The sequence below is a fragment of the Daucus carota genome, chromosome 2 (assembly GCF_001625215.2).
Source record: "Daucus carota subsp. sativus chromosome 2, DH1 v3.0, whole genome shotgun sequence".
NCBI classification, from domain to species: domain Eukaryota; kingdom Viridiplantae; phylum Streptophyta; class Magnoliopsida; order Apiales; family Apiaceae; genus Daucus; species Daucus carota.
The window spans coordinates 51,039,399-51,063,131 of record NC_030382.2 but is presented as its reverse complement, the minus strand read 5'-3'; the positions used below and the strand labels follow the sequence as shown (position 1 = coordinate 51,063,131).

At 35.2% G+C, this 23,733-nt stretch overlaps 3 protein-coding genes, 2 non-coding genes and 1 pseudogene across 7 annotated transcripts; all 6 read left to right on the top strand.

Annotated features, from left to right (window-relative positions):
• The first annotated feature begins 1,527 nt into the window (after window positions 1-1,527).
• Window positions 1,528-10,063, top strand: LOC108210003 (uncharacterized). 2 transcript variants are annotated; one of them, XR_010289169.1, is made up of 16 exons: window positions 1,564-2,397; window positions 2,736-2,791; window positions 3,514-3,572; window positions 3,782-3,853; window positions 4,118-4,201; window positions 4,383-4,490; window positions 4,940-5,002; window positions 5,165-5,245; window positions 5,524-5,589; window positions 5,976-6,131; window positions 6,519-6,596; window positions 7,405-7,443; window positions 7,981-8,038; window positions 8,134-8,216; window positions 9,374-9,446; window positions 9,520-9,585. XR_010289169.1 is itself a non-coding variant. In XM_017381234.2 (15 exons), the coding sequence occupies exons 1-15, from the start codon at window positions 1,715-1,717 to the stop codon at window positions 9,694-9,696; spliced, it is 1,878 nt and encodes a 625-aa protein (XP_017236723.1). In that variant the 5' UTR covers window positions 1,528-1,714; the 3' UTR covers window positions 9,697-10,063. The 2 variants fall into 2 exon arrangements, 1 of the variants encoding a protein (XP_017236723.1); XM_017381234.2 differs by lacking the exon at window positions 7,981-8,038 and having other exon boundaries at window positions 1,528-2,397; window positions 9,520-10,063.
• Window positions 10,064-10,433: 370 nt separating this feature from the next.
• TRNAF-GAA (transfer RNA phenylalanine (anticodon GAA)) lies at window positions 10,434-10,506 on the top strand. The gene has a single exon. It is a non-coding gene; the product is annotated as a tRNA-Phe (tRNA).
• An 87-nt stretch (window positions 10,507-10,593) lies between these two features.
• On the top strand, window positions 10,594-14,054 carry LOC108208847 (pentatricopeptide repeat-containing protein At1g51965, mitochondrial). Of its 2 annotated transcripts, XR_010289168.1 has the most exons (3): window positions 10,594-11,388; window positions 12,352-13,624; window positions 13,717-13,848. XR_010289168.1 is itself a non-coding variant. In XM_017379417.2 (2 exons), the coding sequence occupies exons 1-2, from the start codon at window positions 10,657-10,659 to the stop codon at window positions 13,555-13,557; spliced, it is 1,938 nt and encodes a 645-aa protein (XP_017234906.1). In that variant the 5' UTR covers window positions 10,594-10,656; the 3' UTR covers window positions 13,558-14,054. The 2 variants fall into 2 exon arrangements, 1 of the variants encoding a protein (XP_017234906.1); XM_017379417.2 differs by having other exon boundaries at window positions 12,352-14,054.
• A 409-nt stretch (window positions 14,055-14,463) lies between these two features.
• Window positions 14,464-14,536, top strand: TRNAF-GAA (transfer RNA phenylalanine (anticodon GAA)). Its single transcript has one exon. It is a non-coding gene; the product is annotated as a tRNA-Phe (tRNA).
• Window positions 14,537-15,246: 710 nt separating this feature from the next.
• LOC108208848 (profilin) lies at window positions 15,247-18,426 on the top strand. Its single transcript, XM_017379418.2, has 3 exons — window positions 15,247-15,547; window positions 16,880-17,017; window positions 18,000-18,426. The coding sequence occupies exons 1-3, from the start codon at window positions 15,416-15,418 to the stop codon at window positions 18,132-18,134; spliced, it is 405 nt and encodes a 134-aa protein (XP_017234907.1). The 5' UTR covers window positions 15,247-15,415; the 3' UTR covers window positions 18,135-18,426.
• A 1,134-nt stretch (window positions 18,427-19,560) lies between these two features.
• On the top strand, window positions 19,561-23,575 carry LOC108207725 (nuclear poly(A) polymerase 4-like; annotated as a pseudogene).
• Window positions 23,576-23,733: the final 158 nt, after the last annotated feature.

The following is a 23,733-nucleotide window of genomic DNA, read 5'->3' as shown; positions in this document are numbered from 1 at the left end:
TCTTCAACGGTGTTCCTAAATTAAACAATAATATAAAATATGACTCTTCGTGAGTTCGTACATTGAATAACGTGTGAACTTCAATATTACTCTTTATAATTGCTCTTAACTTATACTCCTTTCATTCCTTTTTAGGTGTCGTATTTTGACTGGGTTTGAATTTCAAATTTATATTTTTAAGATAATTACTTAAGTTCTCAATACAAGTGTATATTTTTTTTACCTCAATACCCTTACCTTTGAAACTCTCATTGAAATTTATTCATGATAGTTTGAGGGACAAAATTGAAAAATAAAATTTACATTAATGATAGTATAACCTAATAATTGTGTATCTTAATAGTTGTGCCAAGTCAAAAAATGATACTTAAAATTGAATGGAAGTATTTTATTATTATTTTGGAGAAAAGTTAGGGAGAGAAGTAAATAGAAATGGAAGGAAGTGATTTTTTTTATTCAATGAAAATAAGTTAGGAGCACCTAGATGCTCTTTAAAAGAAAGAAGATAGAGAAAGCTCTTAAATTTTTAAAGAGCTATTAGGAGCCCATTGGAGCTCTAATTTTTCATGCCATCCTAAATTTTAGAGTTAAGAGTTTGTTTGAAGAACCCATAAAAGTTGCTCTTATCGCCTATAATAACCAATTATTGTGTGGTCTGATATTAAAACACGTACTACTAATTTTACGGTTTTTTCCCAAAAAAATTGAAGTTATAAACAAATTTAAAAATATTAATTTTTAAAATAGTTTTTTTATATAAAAAAAGAGTCAATTCATTAATTAAAAAGAAATTGGGGCTTTTACACGGTGAAAAGTGATGGAAGTCCCCTCAAAAATCTTTGATGGAGGGCCGAGGCCAAGGTTTGGGATAGAGGGAGGCAAAACTGGTCCTTAAAATACAATCATAGAACTAATAAGATTATGTTGCAGCATTCTAAATTTTAAACAGATTTTCAGATTTAAATGTAAATACATGTTTTTTGCATCGTTGTGCGTGTTAAAAAGTATTTTTAAAATATAATACATATGACACTTTTTACATGCGCAGTTTACTATAGCCGTTATTAATACCTGAACGTTCCATTATATTGAATTTAATGTAATTATCTTAAACAAAATATGCATTTTTGTGACTAAATAACTATATAATTATTAAATAAATTACTAATAAAATCATATCAAATGGGTTTTTTTAATATAATCAGTTAAAATAATAAAAAAATATTGTTCAACATATTATAATTATTTTAGATGATTATAAATAAAATATACAAGTTGCTGTGTCTTAAACAAACTAACATGAAATCTTACTGAAGATGTTTTCCTTTTTAATTTTGTGTTATAATATGTACTCCCTCCGTCCCATGAGGATTTTAACGCTCGGGGGAGGAATGCTTCCGTTAAATATAGTTGCATAATTTATTTTAAAAAAATTCTTTTGAATAAAAAATCAATGTTTAAATTTTGATTTAGAAAAAAATAAAGAATCCGGGTTAATTAATCTTTGGGAAAGGTATTGGATGGTTGCAGGATGCAGGCTGACTGGCTGAGATGCTCCGGAAATTCTTTCTATTACCAATTACTGATTTTCTGTACAAAGTATTACTGCGATCTGAAATTCGCGGGCATTCAAAATTTCCAGACATTATAAACCCTAGAAACATAAACCCAAATTTTTTCTTAAACCTCCTGCACTTGCGGGGTTCTGCCTGAAATGCAAGCAAACATGCACGCGTTTCGTTTAATTCACGCTCAAAAGCACCTAATTAATCTCTCCACACGCCTTTCTTGTAAGTATTCTCTAAACCCTAATTTTCACCCCCAATCCCACACTACCCCACAAAGATCTATTCACTTCACAAATCACTTGAATAGCTGGACCAGTTTTAATTCAGAACCCAAAAGTGACACTAAGGTCACTGCTATATATGACCCCATTACTGGCAGTCTTATAACACAGAGAGTGAGTAATGTTTACGATAATGATGACGAAAATAAGCAAGAAGTTCCGATTGTTTCGGGTGATGGAGATGGTAATGATAGGACTTTTGGGGTTGGTAAGAAGGGAAATTTAAGAAGTGGGCCGACAAGTTGGAAGAATTTTGGGGCTGTTTCGGGTGGTGGGAAGAAGAAAGGGAAGGTGAAGACTAGTTGGGTTTGTGAGAGTTGTGGGTATTCGGATGGGCAGTGGTGGGGTTCGTGTCGTTCGTGTGATGGTGTCGGTACGATGAAGCGGTTTTCGGAGGGTGATGGGGGAGAAGGGAGGATATCTAGTGGGTTTGGGGTTTCAGAGAAAGTGATGGGAACGTGGTTGCCGCAGCAGGCTGGAGATATTGGTCCAGTGAGGTTGACGGATGTGAATAGGGGTGTTGATCAGAAAGAGTGGAGGATTCCCTTGTAATATTATATGTCCTTATTTAATTTATTAATATCTGTGTTTTCTTAGTGAGTCCCATGACAGTAATGCAGAAGCGAAGATCTAATATTCACTTGCACTACAAAGTCGTACAATTGTATTTCTTATATTTTTTTCTGTTTTCAACCCATGAAGAGCTACTGCTTATATGTGTGTGCTAATTACGTAATAAGGCCTATTGATTATAATGAAAGTACATTTTATCAAATTCACTAAGAATCACGTGTCTGTATAAATGTATCTGGGTGTATGTGTAGCTTAAGCAATTATATATTGCATTATCTTGTTGAATGTAATTAGTCATCTGCCTGTTTTCTAGGTCTGGACTATTTGGAAATGAAGTTTCTAGGGTTCTTGGTGGTGGTCTTGTTCCAGGTATAACCAACGTCTGCAACATGTTTGGTTTACTTCTTTATACCTGTAATTAGTTAAGTTACCAGCTCCTTATGATCCTAGCCTGTATTAGCTTGTAAATTAGTGTGTTAGTGTTGCTAGTTTGCTTCAAGTTTTGTTTCCTGTTGAATTCTGCTTCAATATTTATGGAGGCTGATTTGGTGGCAAGAATAGGTACAAGAATAAATGTTAGCAATTGGTTTTTTGCTAATAATGTTAAGAAACTATGTTTGTATTTATCTCTATATTTCAGTTTTTATTTTGTAAGGCTATATAAAGGCCATGATCAATAAAGAATTAGATGCATCAAAACTCCATCAAGCATCTATCAAATATATCACATCTTCTTGCTTATGTCTTGTTGTGCCATACCTCTCTTTTTACTTATTTATAAACCAAAAAACTCAACATTTCCTTAAAGTGGAATGAACTTACTAGTTAGGCCTAATGCTTGATCAGCACAAATATAATTGTACTCGTGATCATTGCAACTAACTTTGAACCCCTTGAAGAACTGTTTTGTTCCATACAGAATCATTTACAGATCCCACTATATAATTTGTGCTTATCTTCTAGTCTCATATCTTAAGATACACATGTCTGTTATGTACTTGAGAAATTAGGATTTGCTCGTTGATATAGTATTTATTATGTAATCGATTTGCATCATATATTAAAATCCGTTTTCTTTCTTTGTTTTGTAGGTTCTCTGGTCTTAGTTGGCGGTGATCCTGGTGTTGGCAAAAGTACATTGTTATTACAGGTGTGTGTTTTTCTGTGAACTCAGTGGTTCTTAATCATAGACAGATCGCATATTTTCTTCTTATTCATAGCTTTAGCCAGGGCACATGCACAAAAAGAAAACAAATGTTGTGCGCATTATGCAATCTTTTGCAAATTATTTCCCGTATCATAGATTTTGATATCCTCTCCACTAACTAATGATGTTTATTCTTTCTTTTGTTTTGCAAGATTGCTGCAATAATCTCAGAAGGGCATGAGATGCGACAATCAGCTCCAGTGGTTTATATATCTGGTGAAGAGGTTAGTTTTAGTTTTTACGTTTCTTATCTTCTATCAAGGCTATTTGAATAACCTTTTATTTTAGTGTCAATATGTCATATTGCTGATCATAGTTCTAATATTAGCGAAACTTAGTGAAAATTGGAGTATTGTGTTGTTTTCATAACATAAAGTCTGTGATGTTTCTATAAATCTCAGATTAATACAATTGGCACATGCTCTGAATATACACATACGTAAAGTCTTAATGATTATATATCTTCTTCTTCTTCTTCTTCATGGCAGAGTATTGACCAAATTGGAAACAGGGCAGATCGATTGAGAATAGGGACTGAAGAACTATTCTTGTATTCCAGTACAGATGTCGAGGTGCATATTCCTGATTATGCATATCTTTCTTTCTTAATTTTCTTGATCTGTTTTTGGCATTGACTGATCTGCAATAAGAATTGTTTTAAGAAATACTGAATCTGCTTATACAGTTTGTATTTTTATCTTTTTTACTAGTCCCATGTACAATCTCAGCTTACTGTTTCCATTGTTTGTTCAGGACATTCTGGAAAAAGCTCAGCCACTCTCTCCTCGGGCTTTAATTGTAGATTCGATTCAGACAGTATTTCTGAAAGGTGTGACTGGAAGTCCTGGAGGTCTCTCTCAGGTAGCCACTCCAAGCTGTAGGTCCAGTTATCTGTCGTAAGTGAAATAAGTTAAGAGAGAGAGATTGATGTTTCAGATGTTCTTCTGTATGGAAGACTGAACATCTATTTTTTGGGCAAAAAGTCCGGAGATCAGGCTCAAAACCTACAACATTCTTAGAAATCTGTCCATTTATGTTTCAATTTTTTAGTTTAGCATGAATGATAAGGTAATTAAAATTCGACAATAAAATTAAGGATATGTACTACAAAATCGCAAAATGTTTATTTTGTCCCCTTAATTCTTGACCTTTTACATGATCGATTGTATATAGGAAGTGATGAATTTTCTCAACAGTAGAATGTGCAAATTCGTGACCTTCATCAAACATGTCTCTGATCTACTTTGCTTCATTCAATCCTCTGATTATATTTTCCCTAAAATTTTCAGTTTTCTGTTTATATGTTATAGGTGAAAGAATGCACCTCAGCGTTGCTGAGGTTTGCTAAGAAAACAAACATCCCTGTGTTCTTGGTAAGTCTTGATAAAATATAACTTAATTTGTACCAGATTAGCTTATTTTTATTCCTCTCATAGGACATAAGGTTTATTTGGAGATGGCCTCTCTTTTTACAACCTTAAATTTATAAAAGAGGAAGAAGAAAAGCTAACCTGTGTTTTTTTTATGTATGTCAGATTGGTCATGTAAATAAGTCAGGAGACATTGCTGGACCTCGTGTCTTGGAACACATTGTTGATGCTGTTTTATACCTTGAAGTTAGTAACACGTGACATCTTGTTTATCATAATATAGGTTGGAATGTGCAGTGGTAGTTTTTTGTATGATGAAGTTCTATCACTTTAGTATGTGTTCTATAATCTACTTATCGTAGCTACTAGAAAATTGATATTATCAGTATACTAATGGTATTCTATATTAGCTGTTGGATTATAATACCGATTCTAAAACCTAGACTGTCTTTATGTTATATCTTGGATGCATGTCTAAATGCCATAATGTTCTATTCTTATATTATTGTATCTAAATATTGCAGGGTGAAAAACATTCATCTCATCGGTTGCTTCGGTCTGTAAAAAATCGTTTTGGATCTACTGATGAGGTGTGTAATTATCTGTGTTGACTTCCGTAGATTGTTATATTTAATTATTCCTGTTTATAAATCCTTGTTTAATGTACTGTAATGCTGTTTCTTTATAGATTAGTTTTTGCCGATGTTATGTGATAATCAAAATTTGTCCCTCTCCCCTCCTAAAAGATATCTCAACATAAACTTAAATCTACTACTTTTAACATATGAAGCGAATATACAAACACTTGAACATACCATGACAGGAATTATTTGCAAATGTTTTTGTGGACTGATATAGAAGCATCTTCTTCTGCATTTGTTTCTTAAAATTTTTATACTTATCAAATATCAAAAGAATTGAAATCTTGATAACTTGTGCTATTACCATCTTCTAACATCATCTCATACTTAAACAGCTTGGAGTTTTTGAAATGTCTCAATCAGGATTGCAAGCTGTTACAAACCCGAGTGAGATATTCTTAAGTCCGCAGCAAATAGATTCGGAGGTTTTAGCAGGACTTGCAGTCACTGTAATTATGGATGGTTCCCGATCTTTTGTTCTAGAAATTCAGGCATGTCTAATACTTTATTATGTTCGATTTTATTTCCTTGTTTTTCCTCCTACAAGGAAATAGATTTTGAGAAAGTAAGAGCTGCTCCCTTCGAAGTTCCTTTAAAGGGACTTTTTAGTGTTTTTATTCTCTCATAAAAACCAGAGTCACTTCACTTGTATTGTCTTCCATTCCCAAACGGAGACCACTATAGGGTGTGAAGTCTGAGCTGATTTCGTTATTATAGTGAGCCGAGCTAGTCCCATCATATTTGGTTTTACTCTGCTGAGTTGTCAAACTTTAGGTAGTAAGGGAGCTTATTTGCATGATCCTGACTAGCTAGTTATTATATTTTATAAATATGACTGGATAAAGAACTGGGCTGATAAAATCCTGTCAGTTATGCAGGCACTTTGTGTAGCTAGCTCAACAAATTCAAGGCAGGTCACTGGTCTTCATACAAGCAGAGCAGACATGATAATTTCAGTAAGTAATTTAACTTTTTATATGACACTAAACTGAATGCATATTTGATATTGACCTTTGTTCGAAATTTTGTTTAAAAACCAACTAGTTGCGATAGCTATGAGTAAAGATAGATGGGACGGAAGATCAGTTGTATCCTGAATGGGGCATCAGAACATTGGAATAAGCGTGCTCTTAGATGAAGCATGTCAATGCCATCATCTTACTTTAGGATTGGTTTAGTAAAACAGTGCATATATATACATGTATTAGACTCTCTTTTACTGAATTCACTGTCAAATCTGAGATTATAGTTGTATGTCTCATTGCCATTAGCTCTTGAATTCAACTTCTTGTTAGTTCATAATTCTATTTTCGAGATCCATATCTGCCAAATTAACTCCAAGTAAGACTTGGATTTTACTGGATGGAATTCTTTGCATATTTACATTTCCAGTTCCTCTAGGAAAGGTGATTGTCAAGGATATTTATTCTTGTTTCACTTTTTTGAGCTTCTCATTTTTCCAATCTAGAAAATTTGTTCAAACCCTCAAGGCATTTTATATATGTTTTAATATGATGATCCGCACTTGGAAGATTTGTTATCTATGTAATTTAAGTTTACTTTTTACCCACTCATCAGCTTAAGTAGTTGGTGAACTAATACTAAAACTCTGTTTGGGTAATTATAGCTGTTCCTTGGTAGTTATGCTGCCACTTGGCAATTACTCTTTTATCCTTTTAATACTTGTGTTACGTTAAAGTAATATTAAATTTGCATTCTTTTTACAGATTCTTGTAATTAAACTCACATTTTTTAACCTTGTAGGTTCTTATGAAGCAAGCTGGCCTAAAGCTCCAAGAAAATGTAACAAATATTTTCTAAATGTTAATATACAATTATATATGGGACTGTGATGTATATATATTTGCTGTCTCTTGCATTACCAGGAATTCTTTTTACATTTGAGTATGTGCTATTTACTTTATTTATCTTCTTGAAAGATAGAAACAGAAGAGCTATTTCAGAATTACCTTACGAACATGTATATAGTAGCTGCAGTAGACTTGTGGTATGGGACTAGTACACAACGGGCTCTTTTAGACAGTACGACCAAATAATAAGAGTTAATGGAATCCCAAAGATGTCATGTCCACTTCGTTTGTGTTTACAGTTTAGTGTATATACATCAATCTGACTTTATATGGGCATGTCTGTCAGTCTGTATATAAAAATGGTTTTGTGGTGTAAGTTTAGGTGCTCCCAAATTTTGTGATGCTCTGGTATTACAAGAAAGCTTTCACTATAAAACTATTATTCTGGTAATACAAGAAGGGACTATTGAATTGAATCTACCCCACATTTGTTGTAAAATGTTGGCTGCAATTGTCTATATCTTGGCAGATAGCGTTGAATTTGGCCGGTCTCAATATTATCATCCTTTTTCACATGCCATCAACTGGTATCTGAGTTTTAGCCAAAATGACAGTATATGGATATTATTTGACCTCATTGTATCATATCTCAAAAGTGTTCCTTCTCTATATTGCATTGCAGGGCATCTTTTTGAATGTTGTCAGTGGATTGACTGTAAGTGAGACTGCTGGTGATCTTGCAGTAGCAGCCGCAATATGCAGCAGGCATGTCATCTATTTAATATTCTGTAATTGACATCAAACAGCTGCAGTTTAAGTTGTCACATTAAAACATCAGAAAGCTTTTACTAATTATATGTTCTTTTTTTTTTTATATATAAAAATAGTTATTATGCTTTTTACCTGAGGAAATTTATTAATTATATGTTTATGTGTGATCCACGCCTCATTTGTTATTGAAAATATTTTGGGGGAATTACTAGTTACATGTGCAAGTTCAGTATCTTTTAAGCACCCAACTTCATAAAATTGCTAGGATTGAGTGTAACTGCTTGCTTCGTAAGCTGAAAGCAACTATTGTGGCTCGATTACTTATTACAACAAAACTCTGCCACAAGTTAAAAGTTAACCTTGTACCTAGGAGTGGAAACACATTCTGATTTTAGCAGATCGAAACAAAGTAAATTACTAATTTCTTGAAGAAACAGTATCAGTTTTCAACATTAGACTTATTTTATGCAAGATAGGACCACAAGATTTTAAAGCAGAACAAAGGTCATACCCACTTCGCCAGGCTCTTATCTTGCTTAAAGACTTCCCTTACGCAAGATAGGATGCCTGTTTCATTGTAGTTATGACCATTTTAGATTTTTAACCACAACAATGGTCATACCCACTGCACAAGACTCCCAAGTCAGCAGAGTATGGGGAAGTTCCTCTTGTTTGCAGCCTTTCTCTTATTCTAGAATCATAACAAGCGAAGAATTTTTAGATGTTATGTCTTGGGCTTTTTTAAACTGCCGTTCACTTAATTGACATTACTAGTTATGTCTCACATATTTAATTGCTTTGTCTTCTACTCCCTTCTGTCCCATTTAATTCTATACTTTTCTTTTTCACTGCTCGACACGCACTTCAATGCTCTTGTAAAATATAGTTTTATAACTTATTTTTAAAATTTTCTTTTTCTGAATAAGAATATAACATTCAAACTTTTATTCAGAAAAGAAAAATCTTAAAAATAAGTTATAGAACTATACTTTACAGGAGCATTAAAGTCCATGTTGTGTCCCCGTCCCCCAATGTATATAACTCAAGGGGGATGGAGGGAGTATATTTTAGTTTTTTGTCTGAGCTGATCTTACATAATATATGACTTCTGTTCGTAAAATGGGGTATTCTTTGTTTCCTTTGGTTTTCAGTTTCTTGGAATTTCCTATACCCCCAGGTGTGGCATTCATTGCAGAAATTGGCCTCGGCGGTGAACTGCGCACGGTATGTGCATAACATAACAGAACAATGTTTTTCGTGTTATAAAGTTCTTATATCTTCTTTGGGCGCATGACAGGTACAGAGAATGGAGAAGAGGGTAATCACAGTGGCAAAGCTAGGATATAAAATGTGTGTCGTCCCCAGTTCAGCTGTGAAATCTCTTTTAGATTCTCTGTCGACCCAAGATTTAATTAAAATGGAGATATTGGGCTGCCGAAATCTGAAAGAGGTGATTAACCATGTATTTAGGTGATCTATATAAGATGCAGGATCTTGAGCAATTTAGTTGTGGGGGCTAGATTGGAACAACTTGTAAGCTATTAGTAGGGGCTTAAAATTTTGTATAAAGATTCCGTGTCAAAGTGAGTCCTACTGGTCTCTGTGTATGTAGTCCCACTAGTCTCATTACCCATTCAACATCGTATGGAGAATCATGTACATAGTTTAGGACTAAGCAAAATAGAATCACAATGTAATGGCACGCACTGAGAAACCGAATAGAAAGTTGTATAAGTGGTGCATACAATATTATCATTTTATTGTAAGTTTGTAACCTCATCTGCACAGCCCTGTGCTGGGTGTTTGGTTCGATAACTGTATACCCTGAAGTTTCTAGTTTATTACAGGCCATTGTTTTGTACACAATACCCGTATTCAAATGCCACGGAGACCATAGAATGCTGATGTTCAGATGTGTTTATGGCAGAAAAATTTCTTTCCCGTGTCCTTTAAGATTTTGTTGAAGTTATAATAATTTTTTTAAATAAATGTGAGTTCCCTGGAGAAATAGGTATTAATTTATTCAAAAAAATTATATTTAATGTATTATGATAAAAGTATATTGTTTTTCTGAAATATATTCAGTGGTTTTGGTGTACTTCAGGTTTTTCTCGCCGCATCTACATTACATAAAGACCCGGGTAGCGTTCTTTGTTTTCTTTTGTTTCATGTAATTGAATTGATTAGCAGTTTAAAACAGATATTCAACAAGCGGGGATAGCTCAGTTGGGAGAGCGTCAGACTGAAGATCTGAAGGTCACGTGTTCGATCCACGTTCACCGCATTCCTTTTTCCTTCATGTACATTATTCGTCTTAATTTCAATTTTTCCCGTTTGCGTTAATTAATTAAAACTTTTTTTTTTTGCATTTCGAGTATTTACTATTTATTAGTCACAAGTGAAGGAAACATATAGAGACACTCCCCCTCTAACAATGCGGCGGCGCCACCCATTCCTCCTCCACCTCCGCCGCAGCTACGCCACAAAATACAGCGGCCGCATCGTCAAAGAAACCTCAAACGGCCGTCTCTTCGCCGTGGAGGTGGACTCTCCCACTTTCCAAACCGACTCACGCGGCTACGCTCTCCCTCGGCGAGACCTAATCTGCAAATCTCTCCGCATCCTCCAATCCACCTCCCCCACCTCCGACCCCTTCCTCGACCTCTCCGACTACTTCAAAACCCTAAACCTAACCCTCACCACCTCCGAAGCCTCCGAGATTCTCAAATCTCTCTCCTCCCCCACTCTCGCTCTCCAATTCTTCCATTTCTGCCCCCTCACTATCCCCAAATTCAAGCACGACGTCTTCACTTATAACCGTATGCTTCTAATCTTATCCCAATCGAGTTCCGAGGATCGGTTCGGCTGTGTGCGCCAGATTGTGGATGAGATGGAGCGGAGCGGTGTGCGCGGTGCCATTTCAACGGTTAATATTTTGATTGGGATGTTTGGTGGCGCGGAGGAGCTGGAGAGGTGTTTGGGATTGGTGAGGAAGTGGGAGCTCAGGATGAATGGTTATACGTATAAGTGTCTTTTGCAGGCCTATTTGAGGTGTAAGGATTCCGAAAGAGCTTTACATGTTTACGGAGAAATGAAAGGGCGTGGTTACGTGTTGGATATTTTTGCTTACAATATGTTGCTTGATTCTCTCGCTAAAGATCAAAAGGTTCATTCTCTTGCCTGTTACTGTATATTTATACGAGTATTTTGTGGCTTCGTGGTGTGATCTTTTTTTGGTTATGATGCTGCATTTGTGTAGGACTACTTTGTGTAATTGTAGTTGTTTAATTTCTGTCATAAACATTTGCGTGAGTTTAGAGTTTTAGACGGCACGAGTATTTAGTTGTTTATTGTTGTGGCAAGGACAAAACTAGTGGTTTGATTGCTGTTGTCAAAGTCTTAACTTTTAACTGTGTGGATCTTCGCTAATCACGATGCTGGATTAACGAGTAGTAATGAATAAGGTAACTCAAGTAACAATAGGGTATTAAGGTTCCTCGTTGGTCATTGTGATACTTTCTTATGTTTATCCTTTGTACGTGTATGTCGAATTGATTTGACGATAGTCCACCTCGATAATGATCTGATTTGCCACTTATTGCCAGGCTAAATCCATATTTTTTACAGAAAAGATCCAATTATTAATTGTTGTTGTGAGGACATTTTACTCGGGCAAAAGTGGCAGTTCAGTTGCGGCAGTTTGCGAGTTTCATAGATTTTAAATATGGGATTGTCACTATTATACATGAGTCTTGATGACAGTAGCTCAGGTAACAATGAAGTATTTAGGCATAATTGGTAAAACGTGACTCTTTTATTTGACCTGTGTATAGGTGTATATTGGATTGATTTAATGGCGTGTTTGGGAACCTGGATTTCATTTGAAATTCTAAATTTCATCAAATAACTTGTTTGGGAATTTGGATTTAGATTTCATTTGAAATCCAGGCATTTTAATATTAGTATAAATCTGAGAATTTGAAATGACCCTGTCATTTGAAATCCATCATTTGAAATTACAACTCAAATCCTGTCATTTGAAATCCATCATTTGAAATGAAATGCATGTTTCCAAACAGCCTCTAAGAGAAGTTCAGTTTTGATGATCTGACATGTAGCTTGTTGCCAGGTTGATCAAGCTCGCAAGGTATATGAAGATATGAAGCGGAAGCACTGTGAGCCTGATGAGTATACATACACAATAATGATTAGAATGACTGGAAGGTCAGGAAAGCCTGATGAGTCACTTGCATTCTTTCAAGAGATGCTATCGAGGGGTTGTTCTCCCAACTTAATTGCTTACAACACTATGATACAGGTGCTATCTAGGAGCAGGATGGTTGACAAGACAATCTTTCTCTTCTCTAAGATGATGGAAAATGATTGTCGTCCCAATGAATTCACATACAGTCTTATTTTAAATCTTTTAGTTTCGGAAGGGCAGCTTGCTAGACTTGACGAGGTAGTGGAATTGTCAAAGAAGTATATGAATAAGTCGCAATATGCTTATCTTGTAAGGACATTGAGTAAGTTGGGTCATGCGAATGAGGCTCATCGTATGTTCTGCAATATGTGGAACTTTCATGACTATGGAGATAGGGATGCCTACTTGGCCATGCTGGAGAGTTTATGCAATGCTAAAAAGATCACCGAGGCTTTAGAATTGCTGAGTAAGATACCTGAAAAGGGATTAAACGCCGATACTTATATGCATAATGTAGTGTTATCTGCTCTTGGCAAATTAAAGCAGGTATCCCATCTTCATGATCTCTATGAAAAAATGAAAAAGGATGGTCCTTTTCCAGACATATTTACATACAACATCTTGATAGCTAGCTTTGGTAGAGCTAGAAAAGTTGACGAGGCAGTTAAAGTTTTTGAAGAACTAGAGAATAGTAATTGTCGGCCTGATATCATCTCTTACAATTCATTAATAAATTGCCTAGGGAAGAATGGAGATGTTGATGAAGCACACATGAGGTTCAGAGAGATGCAAGAGAAAGGTTTCAGTCCTGATGTTGTCACGTACAGCACACTAATAGAGTGTTTTGGGAAGTCGAATAAAGTGGAGATGGCTTGTAGGTTGTTAGATGAGATGCTTGGTGAAGGTTGCTGCCCTAATATTGTGACATACAATATCTTATTAGACTGTCTTGAAAAGTGTGGGAGGACTGCTGAGGCAGTGGATCTATATGCGAGACTAAAACAGCAGGGGCTAACTCCAGATTCAATCACATATGCCGTTCTTGAACGGTTGCAAAGTGCTTCACATAGGACTGTTAGAATACGGAGGCAGAATCCAGTCACAGGTTGGATAGTAAGCCCTTTGAGGTGATAGGAACCACTGGTGTTAGTAAAGACATTATGGCAATGTCAAAATAGCCCGAGCTCGCTCCTCATAGGTAAAGATCAACTTATTGCTCATCATGTGAATTCGTTTGTCTTGGTGTTAAGATATTACGGACTAGATAACGAGTCGTCATTCATTGTCTAGATCAAGGCACAGCCACGAGTGCTATCTGTTTCACCCGTAGCCAGATTATAATACCTGTCTTCAAGCATCTGCTCATCTCAAGATCTATTGGATATAGACATATGTGCCGACAGAATCCAAAAGAGGTGATGAACCCTGTATTTAGATGACAGGGATTTTGATGAGATCCCCCTTTTGCATATTATATGGAGAACTGTGTACATAGTGTAGGACTCGGCAAAAATTTAATCGCAATGCTGATATAAGTATGGCATGTATAGAGAAACCGCATATACTAATCTCTCTTTTTTTCCCCGGATTTTCTAGTGGGCACACAGTAACAATCATTCTTTAGCTAAGCGGTGAATTTCTATAGGCTCCTATTCATTAATAATTATTGTGCAAAAATTCTCACCAATCAAAATATTCCATCTAAATAAAAAAATCATTGTTAGCATGTGTCCGTGGGTATATACCAGAAAGACCTTTTTTTCCTTTAAAGATAGATATCTCTGCTGCAAAGCTCTTGAGCTGGAGGGTGTGTGTAAGCACAGCTTAAATGGTAAAAATATGCAAACCGGCGTTTTTGGTCCTCGTAATAATTTTGATGCCGCATATGCACCCAGAAATGGGATTTTGTAAACATCCAAATCAGTAACTTTTCTTTTCCTCGATACAAATCAAATTACGTGGATGGAATTTATATTCGTTTCTGCTCCATGACGCTAATAACGGTCAAGTATATTGAAAACAACGTTTTAACAAAAAGCGGGGATAGCTCAGTTGGGAGAGCGTCAGACTGAAGATCTGAAGGTCACGTGTTCGATCCACGTTCACCGCATTCATCCTTTTTGGGGAAGAAGGATATGTGGTACTTGTCACACGTCAGGCCAAATCAAGCACGTCTCTTGTCAGTCCAGCCCAATCCACCTTCCACAAAAGAAAGAAACCACTAGTTAAGAGCAACAGAAATATGAAGTTTTTATGCGCAATTAAATATTTGAATTTTGAAGGTTTATATGGAGAAGAGATTGATACGTGTCAGTTTATAGATGATTTTTTTTGTGCGTTTAAAAACTCTTGTTAATAATATTAATATTATTATTAATTAAAATATCTATTATCTAAATATCTTATAATATAATAATTATATTATTAAATATTATATTCTAAAGTGTCCAGAATATTGTATATATTTATTAATATTTGATTTAAGTATAAATATACTTTTAAAATACACATATAATATATATTTTTTGAAATGTTACATGCATAACATATATTTTTAATATATTAATAATGTTTTTACTGAATTTTCATATTTTTAATTTAACGAATTCCTTATCTATACCGTACGTATTCCGGTAAAAAAAGGTTCGAGGGAGTATATAAATTATAAATTATAGATATAATTCTTGATTATAAAATAATCCTCGAAAATAAATATGTTCATGTATCTACTTTTCGAAAATATAATGTATAAAATTACCGAAATTTTGAATGAATTGAGTCGGTAAGTCGGTCCCAGTGTAAGAGGTTTATTGCTTCAAGACAAAGTCGTACTAGTATTTATTTCCGGTATTAATTTTCTTGACTCGTTGTCTAAACAGGAATTAAAAAAAATCTTGACTCCGCAATCACCTGTATATATAACTAGACCAGTATTAACACAGCAGCAGCGTCTTGCGAAGTCTAATCAGAGAGAGCGAGAGAGAGAGAGATGTCGTGGCAAACGTATGTAGACGATCATCTGATGTGCGAGGTGGATGGCAATCCCGGCCAACAACTCTCCGCCGCCGCCATCATCGGCCACGACGGCAGCGTTTGGGCTCAAAGCTCCACTTTTCCCAAGGTTTTTTTCTTCTGTTATATTTCTTATATTATTTATCCACGGATCTCCTCTTTCTCTTTCTACCTATTCAAACAAACCCTATGCTTGTAGTTGATTGTTGAGATCTGACGTGGATCTGTCTCTTTTCGATTCATTTCTGTTTCAGATTATTTTTATTTGCTTTACTATAGCGTTAATTATTTGATTTTTAGATTTTTATTTATGTATTTGCTCTATTTTGTAATTACAGGGAATTCAGCTGTTTCTAGCTTGATATCATCATATACTGTCACGGTTTTGGAATATATAACTGTTTGTATTGCTATGCTAATCACTGATTTGTTTGGCGGTGCTGACTGCAAATTGTGTTGTTTTAGTTCTGGTGCATAGATTGTAATTTTCAACTTGACTTTGGCAAACGTGCCGCCATGTTTTCACACTGTTTTGTGAATGAGTATCATATAGGGTGTGGAACCAGGGTTATGATTTTTATAAAATGTTCGGATAATTGCTCCCTTCCCTTCTTTTTGCAGAACATGTTGGTTTAGAATTTTTGCAATTTTCGTAAATAATTGTCATTTTTATTTTTTCAATATACGTTACTGCAAGTTTTTGTCACTGTCTATTACTTCAGATGGTTTACAACAGATATAGTCTACGAATAGCCGCCATATTCTGTTGATGCATTTATGATTTGTTAGGGACGGGTAAGGAAAATAATCCAGTTACTTAATGAGTCTAAAATGCAATCAAACATGATTATATCAGAACTAGTTATTCCTGAGATCCGCATTTATTTTCCTCTATGTATTCATTTGTCATCTTGCTGATAAGTGATGGACCTAGCCATTGCAAATTAAGTACCTGGTCAAGGTAGATACACGCAATTTTTATATTAGTTCTGACTGATTTTTTTTGTTCACGTTTATTTCTCTATATCTTTCAAACTAGATTTTATTACTTTACGTACACAAACATTATGTATACACATTAACTCTTTATATATGTATCTACTAGATTTCTTAATAATAATAATAAATAAATAATACCTGGTCTGTCCCTTTCACTGAAGACCCTGCATCACCTTTTAAAAATAGGAGTTATTCAAAATATTTTGCAAACATTCTGTCTTTCAGAGTTAACAAATTCGCAGAAATTTTTTATTTAGTTTATGAACTTATTTGAAGTAGATTTTTTTTTTTGCCAGTATCAAGTCTCATTCTTGATCCTGTTCTATTGAAGGATGTATAGTGGAATACTCCCATTATGTATAATTGTCTTCTGACTTGTTATGTGCTTATCTCTCTTCGTATGCTGTATGTAGCTAATAATGAGTTAAATTTTGCAATCTAGTTTAAACCTGAAGAGATTACTGGTATAATGAAAGACTTTGATGAGCCTGGCCATCTTGCTCCTACTGGACTGTACCTTGGTGGAACAAAGTACATGGTGATACAAGGCGAGCCAAATGCTGTTATTCGCGGCAAAAAGGTACATTTTGTCCCTGTATTGTCTTTGTATAACTCTTATGAGGGAGTGTGAGTATTGGTTTTATATTTCTGTTATAGAGTCCATCTGTCTTTTGCCAAGTTATCTATCTTTATTATCCAATGAACATGGCATGCATTCACTTTAGTTCTTCAGTCATAAGGTAGTTAAATGATGCATACATATAAAAGTATTTTGTCATCTTTTGGTTATATTTGATGTTTATTAATCCGCTCCTTAATCTTTTCTTAAACATGGGGGTTTCTACTCTTTTTTAAATATACATAGGACATCTAGAATGTTTCACTTTTTCAAATAAGATGAATAAGTTTTATCCGTATTGCCCTATTTATATCCTCAAGCGCTGTAGTTTCTATGAGCCTTGAAAAGTGAAGAGTTGATCTTATTTATTACTGCCGCCTCATCTACCTCTGTATATCAAGATACTAAAGTTTTCCTTTTAAACAAAAAACATCCACATCATTAACCTTTGTTTATCTTATATATTTACATACTTTCTAAATTCTGTATATTTTACATATATTTGTTGTAAATCAACCCTTTTTTATATAATATTTTTCCCCACTGTTTAGATTGGTTCTGTTACTTTTGGTGAATATTTACTTTGCTTCAATATTAAGATGAAATTCAAAGGCCTTTTTTACTCTGTTTTTTACTTAAAATTATTGTTCAATAACATAAAAGATTATGTATATATGCTTTGATACATTTTGATTAAAGAAAGAAACTCCCCGCGGTTATACTTGAAGTATACTTTTATTATGAGATTAATTCATAGCCTGAAAAAGAAGAAAGACACAGTCTGAAGCCTGAAGCTTAGTTGTTTTGCTGCTTAGTGATATTAAGAACACTGTTCAAAACAGTAAACTGGTATAAAAAGAGAAAGATAATACTTTGAAGCTTATAAGCTCACCTTTTATGGTGGTGAATTATTTCTTTTGATGTTTGAAAACTTCTTGGGCAGGGCTCTGGAGGTGTGACCATTAAGAAAACTGGCCAAGCTCTGGTGTTTGGAGTCTATGATGAACCTGTAACTCCAGGACAATGCAACCTGATTGTTGAGAGGCTTGGAGATTATCTCATTGAGCAGGGCCTCTAAGCTTTCTTCTCAAGTCAATTTATTACTTTCTATATCTTTGATTTGTTGGGTATGTGGTTTGTGCTTCTAGTATCTATGGGCTGAACTAGCAGTGTAGTGTTGGCTGAAAACTAACAACAGGACTTGTTCCTGTTGTTGGGTTTGGGCACTTAAGTATTGGTGTTCTTATCTATCTTCTGCTACTCCCTCTCATCTGTATACTTTATAGCGTCATATAATTGCTCATGGCACTTCTGCTAAGACTTTGGATTTGTGATATTTTGACTATTATTTGATTGATATGTTGGCATGATCTGCACTTTCTTTTTTATAAATGAAATTAGTTACCATAAGGAGCTGTTTGATACTGGATCAAAAAGATCCGGATGCTGTCTAGGTCTATCTGTGTGTTCTATTTCTGACAATTATTAGCAGTCTGTCATGGTTGTTGATAATTCTGCTATATTTTCACCAATATATTTTTCACAATAGCAATATGAAAGCCTTCTGGCGATTATGAGATATGTGCATTCCGTTTTAAGCCCTAACCAAGGAGAGTGTTTTTTTAATGAGATGGTGACACCTTAGGCATTGTAGAAGCTTGCATTGCTGATTTAGAATTTCAGTGACAAGCAATTAGTTCTTTCGATGTTTGTAATCATCTCATGAATCATGATGTGATGATAATGAAGGGTGGTCGAGTTAGATCAGCCTCGGCTTAAATTTGGTTGCGGTAAGCAAGTAATACGCTTTTCACCAGTTTTTGTAAGATGTATGACCATCTCACTATCGCAGTATGCAAGAGCAACTCTGGGGCTCTCCTCCCTTGCCTAAATAATACTCTTTTTCTTGAATCCCTTATTTAAGAGAAAATCAAGCCTCTATTTCTTCTCTATCATCTCTCCCTTCCATTTTTTTTCTTTAATCCCTTATCTAAGAGAAAATCAAGCCTCTATTTCTTCTCTATCATCTCTCCCTTCCATTTTTTTTCTTTTTCCATTTCCCATCAAAGAAAAAATATTTATTAAATATTATTTTTACATATAAATAATTATAGAAATTACTATTGAAGTGAAATAATACTTCAGTTACCCGTGTTTTTTTATATTATTATATTTTAGAGAATCAAAACAAAGTTCAAAGATGCTCCAAGGAATACTAAAAACCTTGAATATTGGAGTAAATAACAGAGAAGATGCAAGCGGATAAATATTGAAATATGCAACAAGAAACCAATACTAAATAATTTAAAAACCGAGCGTGATAAATATGAATCACGCGTAAAAACCCTAAAAAGAAAATTTAAAAAAACTGTCTGCACAGACATAGAAATCTACTGACGTGCTCCAGGGCGGAGGAAGCAAGGGGCGGGAAGATTCATGCCAGGGATCCCCAACATATAATTTTTCTTTTGGCGTTATTAAGCCTGCAGCTGCATGTATGCATATATAAATGACTTCTCTCTTTCTCTTCTTATTCCTTGATCAAATATTCGATTCCTCTTATTCCTCTTTCCCGTTTGAGCTTGTATAATTGTCATCTCTATATTTCATTATTATGCTGCCTTCTCAGGGTTTGAGCAAGAACCTTGGTCTCACCAAGCCAATTTCTCTCACGGCCCCTACCGAAACCGACTATATAAGAAACAATCAACTACAAAAGGTATATATTTCTTCAATCCAACCAGTAGCATCTCGAGGTTTCAGGAGAACTGACAACTTAACGTGTTAGTAAAGGTAGAAAGAAGGCCACCTAGTTTTTGAAAATTGGACACCATGGTGGATCAAAAATGGAAAGTAAACCACCTAGTAATACACTCTTTAAAATGATTTTTAGAGTAAGAGGAAATGTGATAATATATAATCTTATTAAGCCCAAGTACTTAAACTTTAAGGTTTTAAGAGAACTAGAATTAGTAAACAGATAGTCTTTTATTAATGGTTTGGCTAATTTTTGGTTTGTGAGTGGTAAAGTTTCTGGAAGATGCTGGATTGTATGAAAATAGTGAAGATGCTTCTAAAAGCCAACATGTTCTTGGTCGTATCAGGGAGGTAATTTCTTCTTTTACCTGTGTCGTTTTTGTGTAACTACACAATTTAAAATTGTGCATTTAAAAGTACAATAATTAGTTAAATACTTAATCAAAGCAATAGAACATGCTCTGTCGGATTAACTGAAGGTTGTTGCTGGCCGATTTCCATTAACTTTATAGATTACTTCGCTCTGCTATTTTTTGTGCCATCATAGATCGTCAAAGACTGGGTCAAGCAACTAACTCGCCTACGAGGCTACCCAGATCAGATATTCAAGGATGCCAATGCTGTCATTTTTACTTTTGGTTCGTATCATTTAGAGGTAAGCATGTTTGTCTCATACAAATATTTGCTGTTCTTATTTGTAATTGTTGGTTTATAGTTAGAAGTGACTAGATGATATAAGCACCAGTATATGCTAGGTTGCTAATCTGATACTAAAATGATGAAGTTGCCATAATCAAAACAATCATGGAGATATTCTACACACCCTACTCAAATGCAAACTGACTTACCTTAACGGTATTTAAGGAGTTCTAGAGGCTGGAAATTATCATATGATAGGTGCTGATGGGAAAAATACTCATGAAACTTTACTTCCGAATAACCGCGAAACCAGAACTTTACTTTAGTAATTAGTCCTTATATACTAAAGATAAATTTGAGGCAATTTGTATCTTCTGCAGTTCTGCTCACTTTATATAGGTTTGAATAGCTGACAGATAGTGGAATTATCTTGCACATATAAGTTTGTGGCTATTGTTCATTCATTATATTTTCTGATGTCATCTTTCTCTTTAGTGTCTTCTATTAATATTTAAGATGATTGGGATGTTTTAAAATAAAAACATTTTAAAACCAAGCCAACTGACATAAACTTTCCTTTCTACATCTTTTTCTGGTTATATGGGTTTTCGTTCATTAATCTTAACACTTCTATTGAATATGTTCCTCTTGATGATTTGTGTTGCTTAGATCTGTTTGTAAGATTCTCAGTTTTTTGTTAACACTGTTTTGAACTTTGATAGGTCCATTGTCCTGCAGATGACATTGAAATGCTATGTGTGGGGCCATCTTATGTCAATCAAGAGGTAAATCCTGGAGGTTTTAAATATTTGCTCAACTGAGATAATTTTATATCTCGTCATGTAATGTCTGGACATGATACTTGAAGGAGGATTTCTTCTACACACTACGTTACATCTTAGAGGATATGGAAGAAGTTACTGAACTACAGCCTCTGCCAGATGGTCATGTCCCAGTCATGAAATTCAAGTTTGATGGAAAACAAGTCGATCTTCTTTATGCAAGTGTTTCTGTTTTGGTTGTGCCAGATGTAAGTTTGTGAAATATAAGAATTTGTGTCAGTAGTTTAATGCTGGGAATGGATGGCATGAGTCTTCAATATTTTTTCTACCCTTTACTTATTTCCACGTCACATTTCACCTCTATTTTTCATTTATTACTTGAGTCACTTTTCCATTGTACGGTTAGTAAGTAGGAAACAATTTATTTACTTGCGTGTTTATGTGTATGCAGTTTTTTTTTCTTTGCAAGTTAGTGAGTTACTGCTATTATGACATGATTTCCTGCCCACTTGCTCATCTAACTAATTGATAATATCGACTCAAGTCTCGTGTAAGGACTAACATCAATCGTTTTTAAGCAAAAAATGCCATGCCTTCTAACAAATATATCATTATTGTAGTTTTTATTAGTAATATGTGAAGATTTCTTATTTGAAATGCTAACTGAAGCATTAACAGGACTTGGATATTTCTGCTGTCTCTGTTTTATACGGTGTTGACAAACCAAGTGTTGTTACTCTAAACGGCTGCAGGGTTGCTGACCTGATTCCTAAGCTCGTACCAAATGTCGAGGTTGTTGCTGACTTTGTGCTCTTTCTTTTCTTGTGCTTTAATGTTTATTTTGTAAAATAATTGTTGGTTATTAGCTATTAACTCTTATGTGTGACATCCAAGCATTTCCGCACCACGGTTCGCTGTTTGAAGTATTGGGCGAAGAAGCGTGGTATCTATTCGAATGTAAGCATGTTGGTCTTGGGGTAAATCTCACTTTCTTCCAGTTTTATTTAGGTCTTTCCTCTTCTCCTTCAGTTTTAGTCATAATATTCTCTTTCCTTTCTACCCCCTTTTTAGGCCACTGGATTTCTTGGCGATGCCAGCTGGGCTCTTCTTGTTGCTAGGGTTTGTCAGCTGTATCCTAATGACATCCCCTGTATGCTGGTTCGTCACTTTTTTAGGGTCTATACTCAGTGGCGCTGGCCAAATCCTGTGTTGCTTTGTGCGATAGAAGATGATGAGCTTGGTTTATCTGTATGGGATCCTCGCAAGAATCCTCGTGATCGAACTCATCACATGCCAATTATCACTCCTGCTTACCCATGCATGAATTCCAGCTACAATGTCTCAGACAGTACTCTTCGGGTGATGAGGGAGCAATTTCAGTTTGGCAATAAGATTTGCGAGGTAGTAGCCACTTTCTTTTACATGCTTGGGTATTGTAGAATACTTGTACTTCGTTTTGCTTATGTTATGTCAATGTTCAGGAAATTGAGCTAAATAAATCACAGTGGAAAGATCTGTTTGAGCCGTGTATGTTCTTCAAAAGCTACAAGAACTATCTGCAGCTAGACATGGTTGCTGCTGATGCTGATGACTTGCGTGCATGGAAAGGATGGGTGGAATCCCAACTGATAAAACTGACTCTTATGGTAATTATATATCTCCACTTGAGATTGTGCTATGATCAATCTTAATTTCTCTCCTCTGTTCAAGAAAAAAAGACAAGAAACAACTTAAAATGTCTTGCGAGTAGCGACTTAAATACTTTTCTGTATATTGCAGATAGAGCGAGACACTTGTGGAAAGCTACAATGCCATCCTTATCCTCAAGAGTACGTCGATTCATCAAAGCAAAGCTGACATTGTGCCTTTTTTATGGGCTTGCAGAGGAAAGAAGGCGAGGTAATACAACAAGGTCAGCAGTTCGATATAAGGGGGACAATTGACGAGTTTCGGCATTCTGTGAATATGTATATCCTGTGGAAGCCTGGAATGGACATTTATGTGTCACACGTTCGTAGAGAGCAGATACCTTGTTATGCATTCCCAGATGGCTATAAACCAAGTCGAGCGCCGAGGCTGCAGCAACGCAAACAATCTTCTCACATAGACCACGGTGGCAGTTCGGGGTCTGCATCTGCTGGAAGACAACTAAACAAAGAGTTCGATGAAGCGAATGTGCAAGGCAGTGTTGAAAAATGTGAATACAGGGCTAGCCCTCAGGATCCCTGAATATTAGTCATGTTAACAGAGATGCAACGTAGATGTGATTTAAGTTTGTCAAATGAACCTAACGAACCCCGCTGCTATGTGCCAAATGAATCTGACATTTATTTTTTGACAATGCATGCTTATATTCCTTACAAATTAGTATCTATTCTAATAATTCTTGAGAGTGAAATATCGATTATTATTTCGGGATGGGATGAAACTTGAAAGGAGTAATGTTGTATAATTTCACCTTTGGACTTTTGGAGCAAGGAATGTACAAAATCTCTTCTG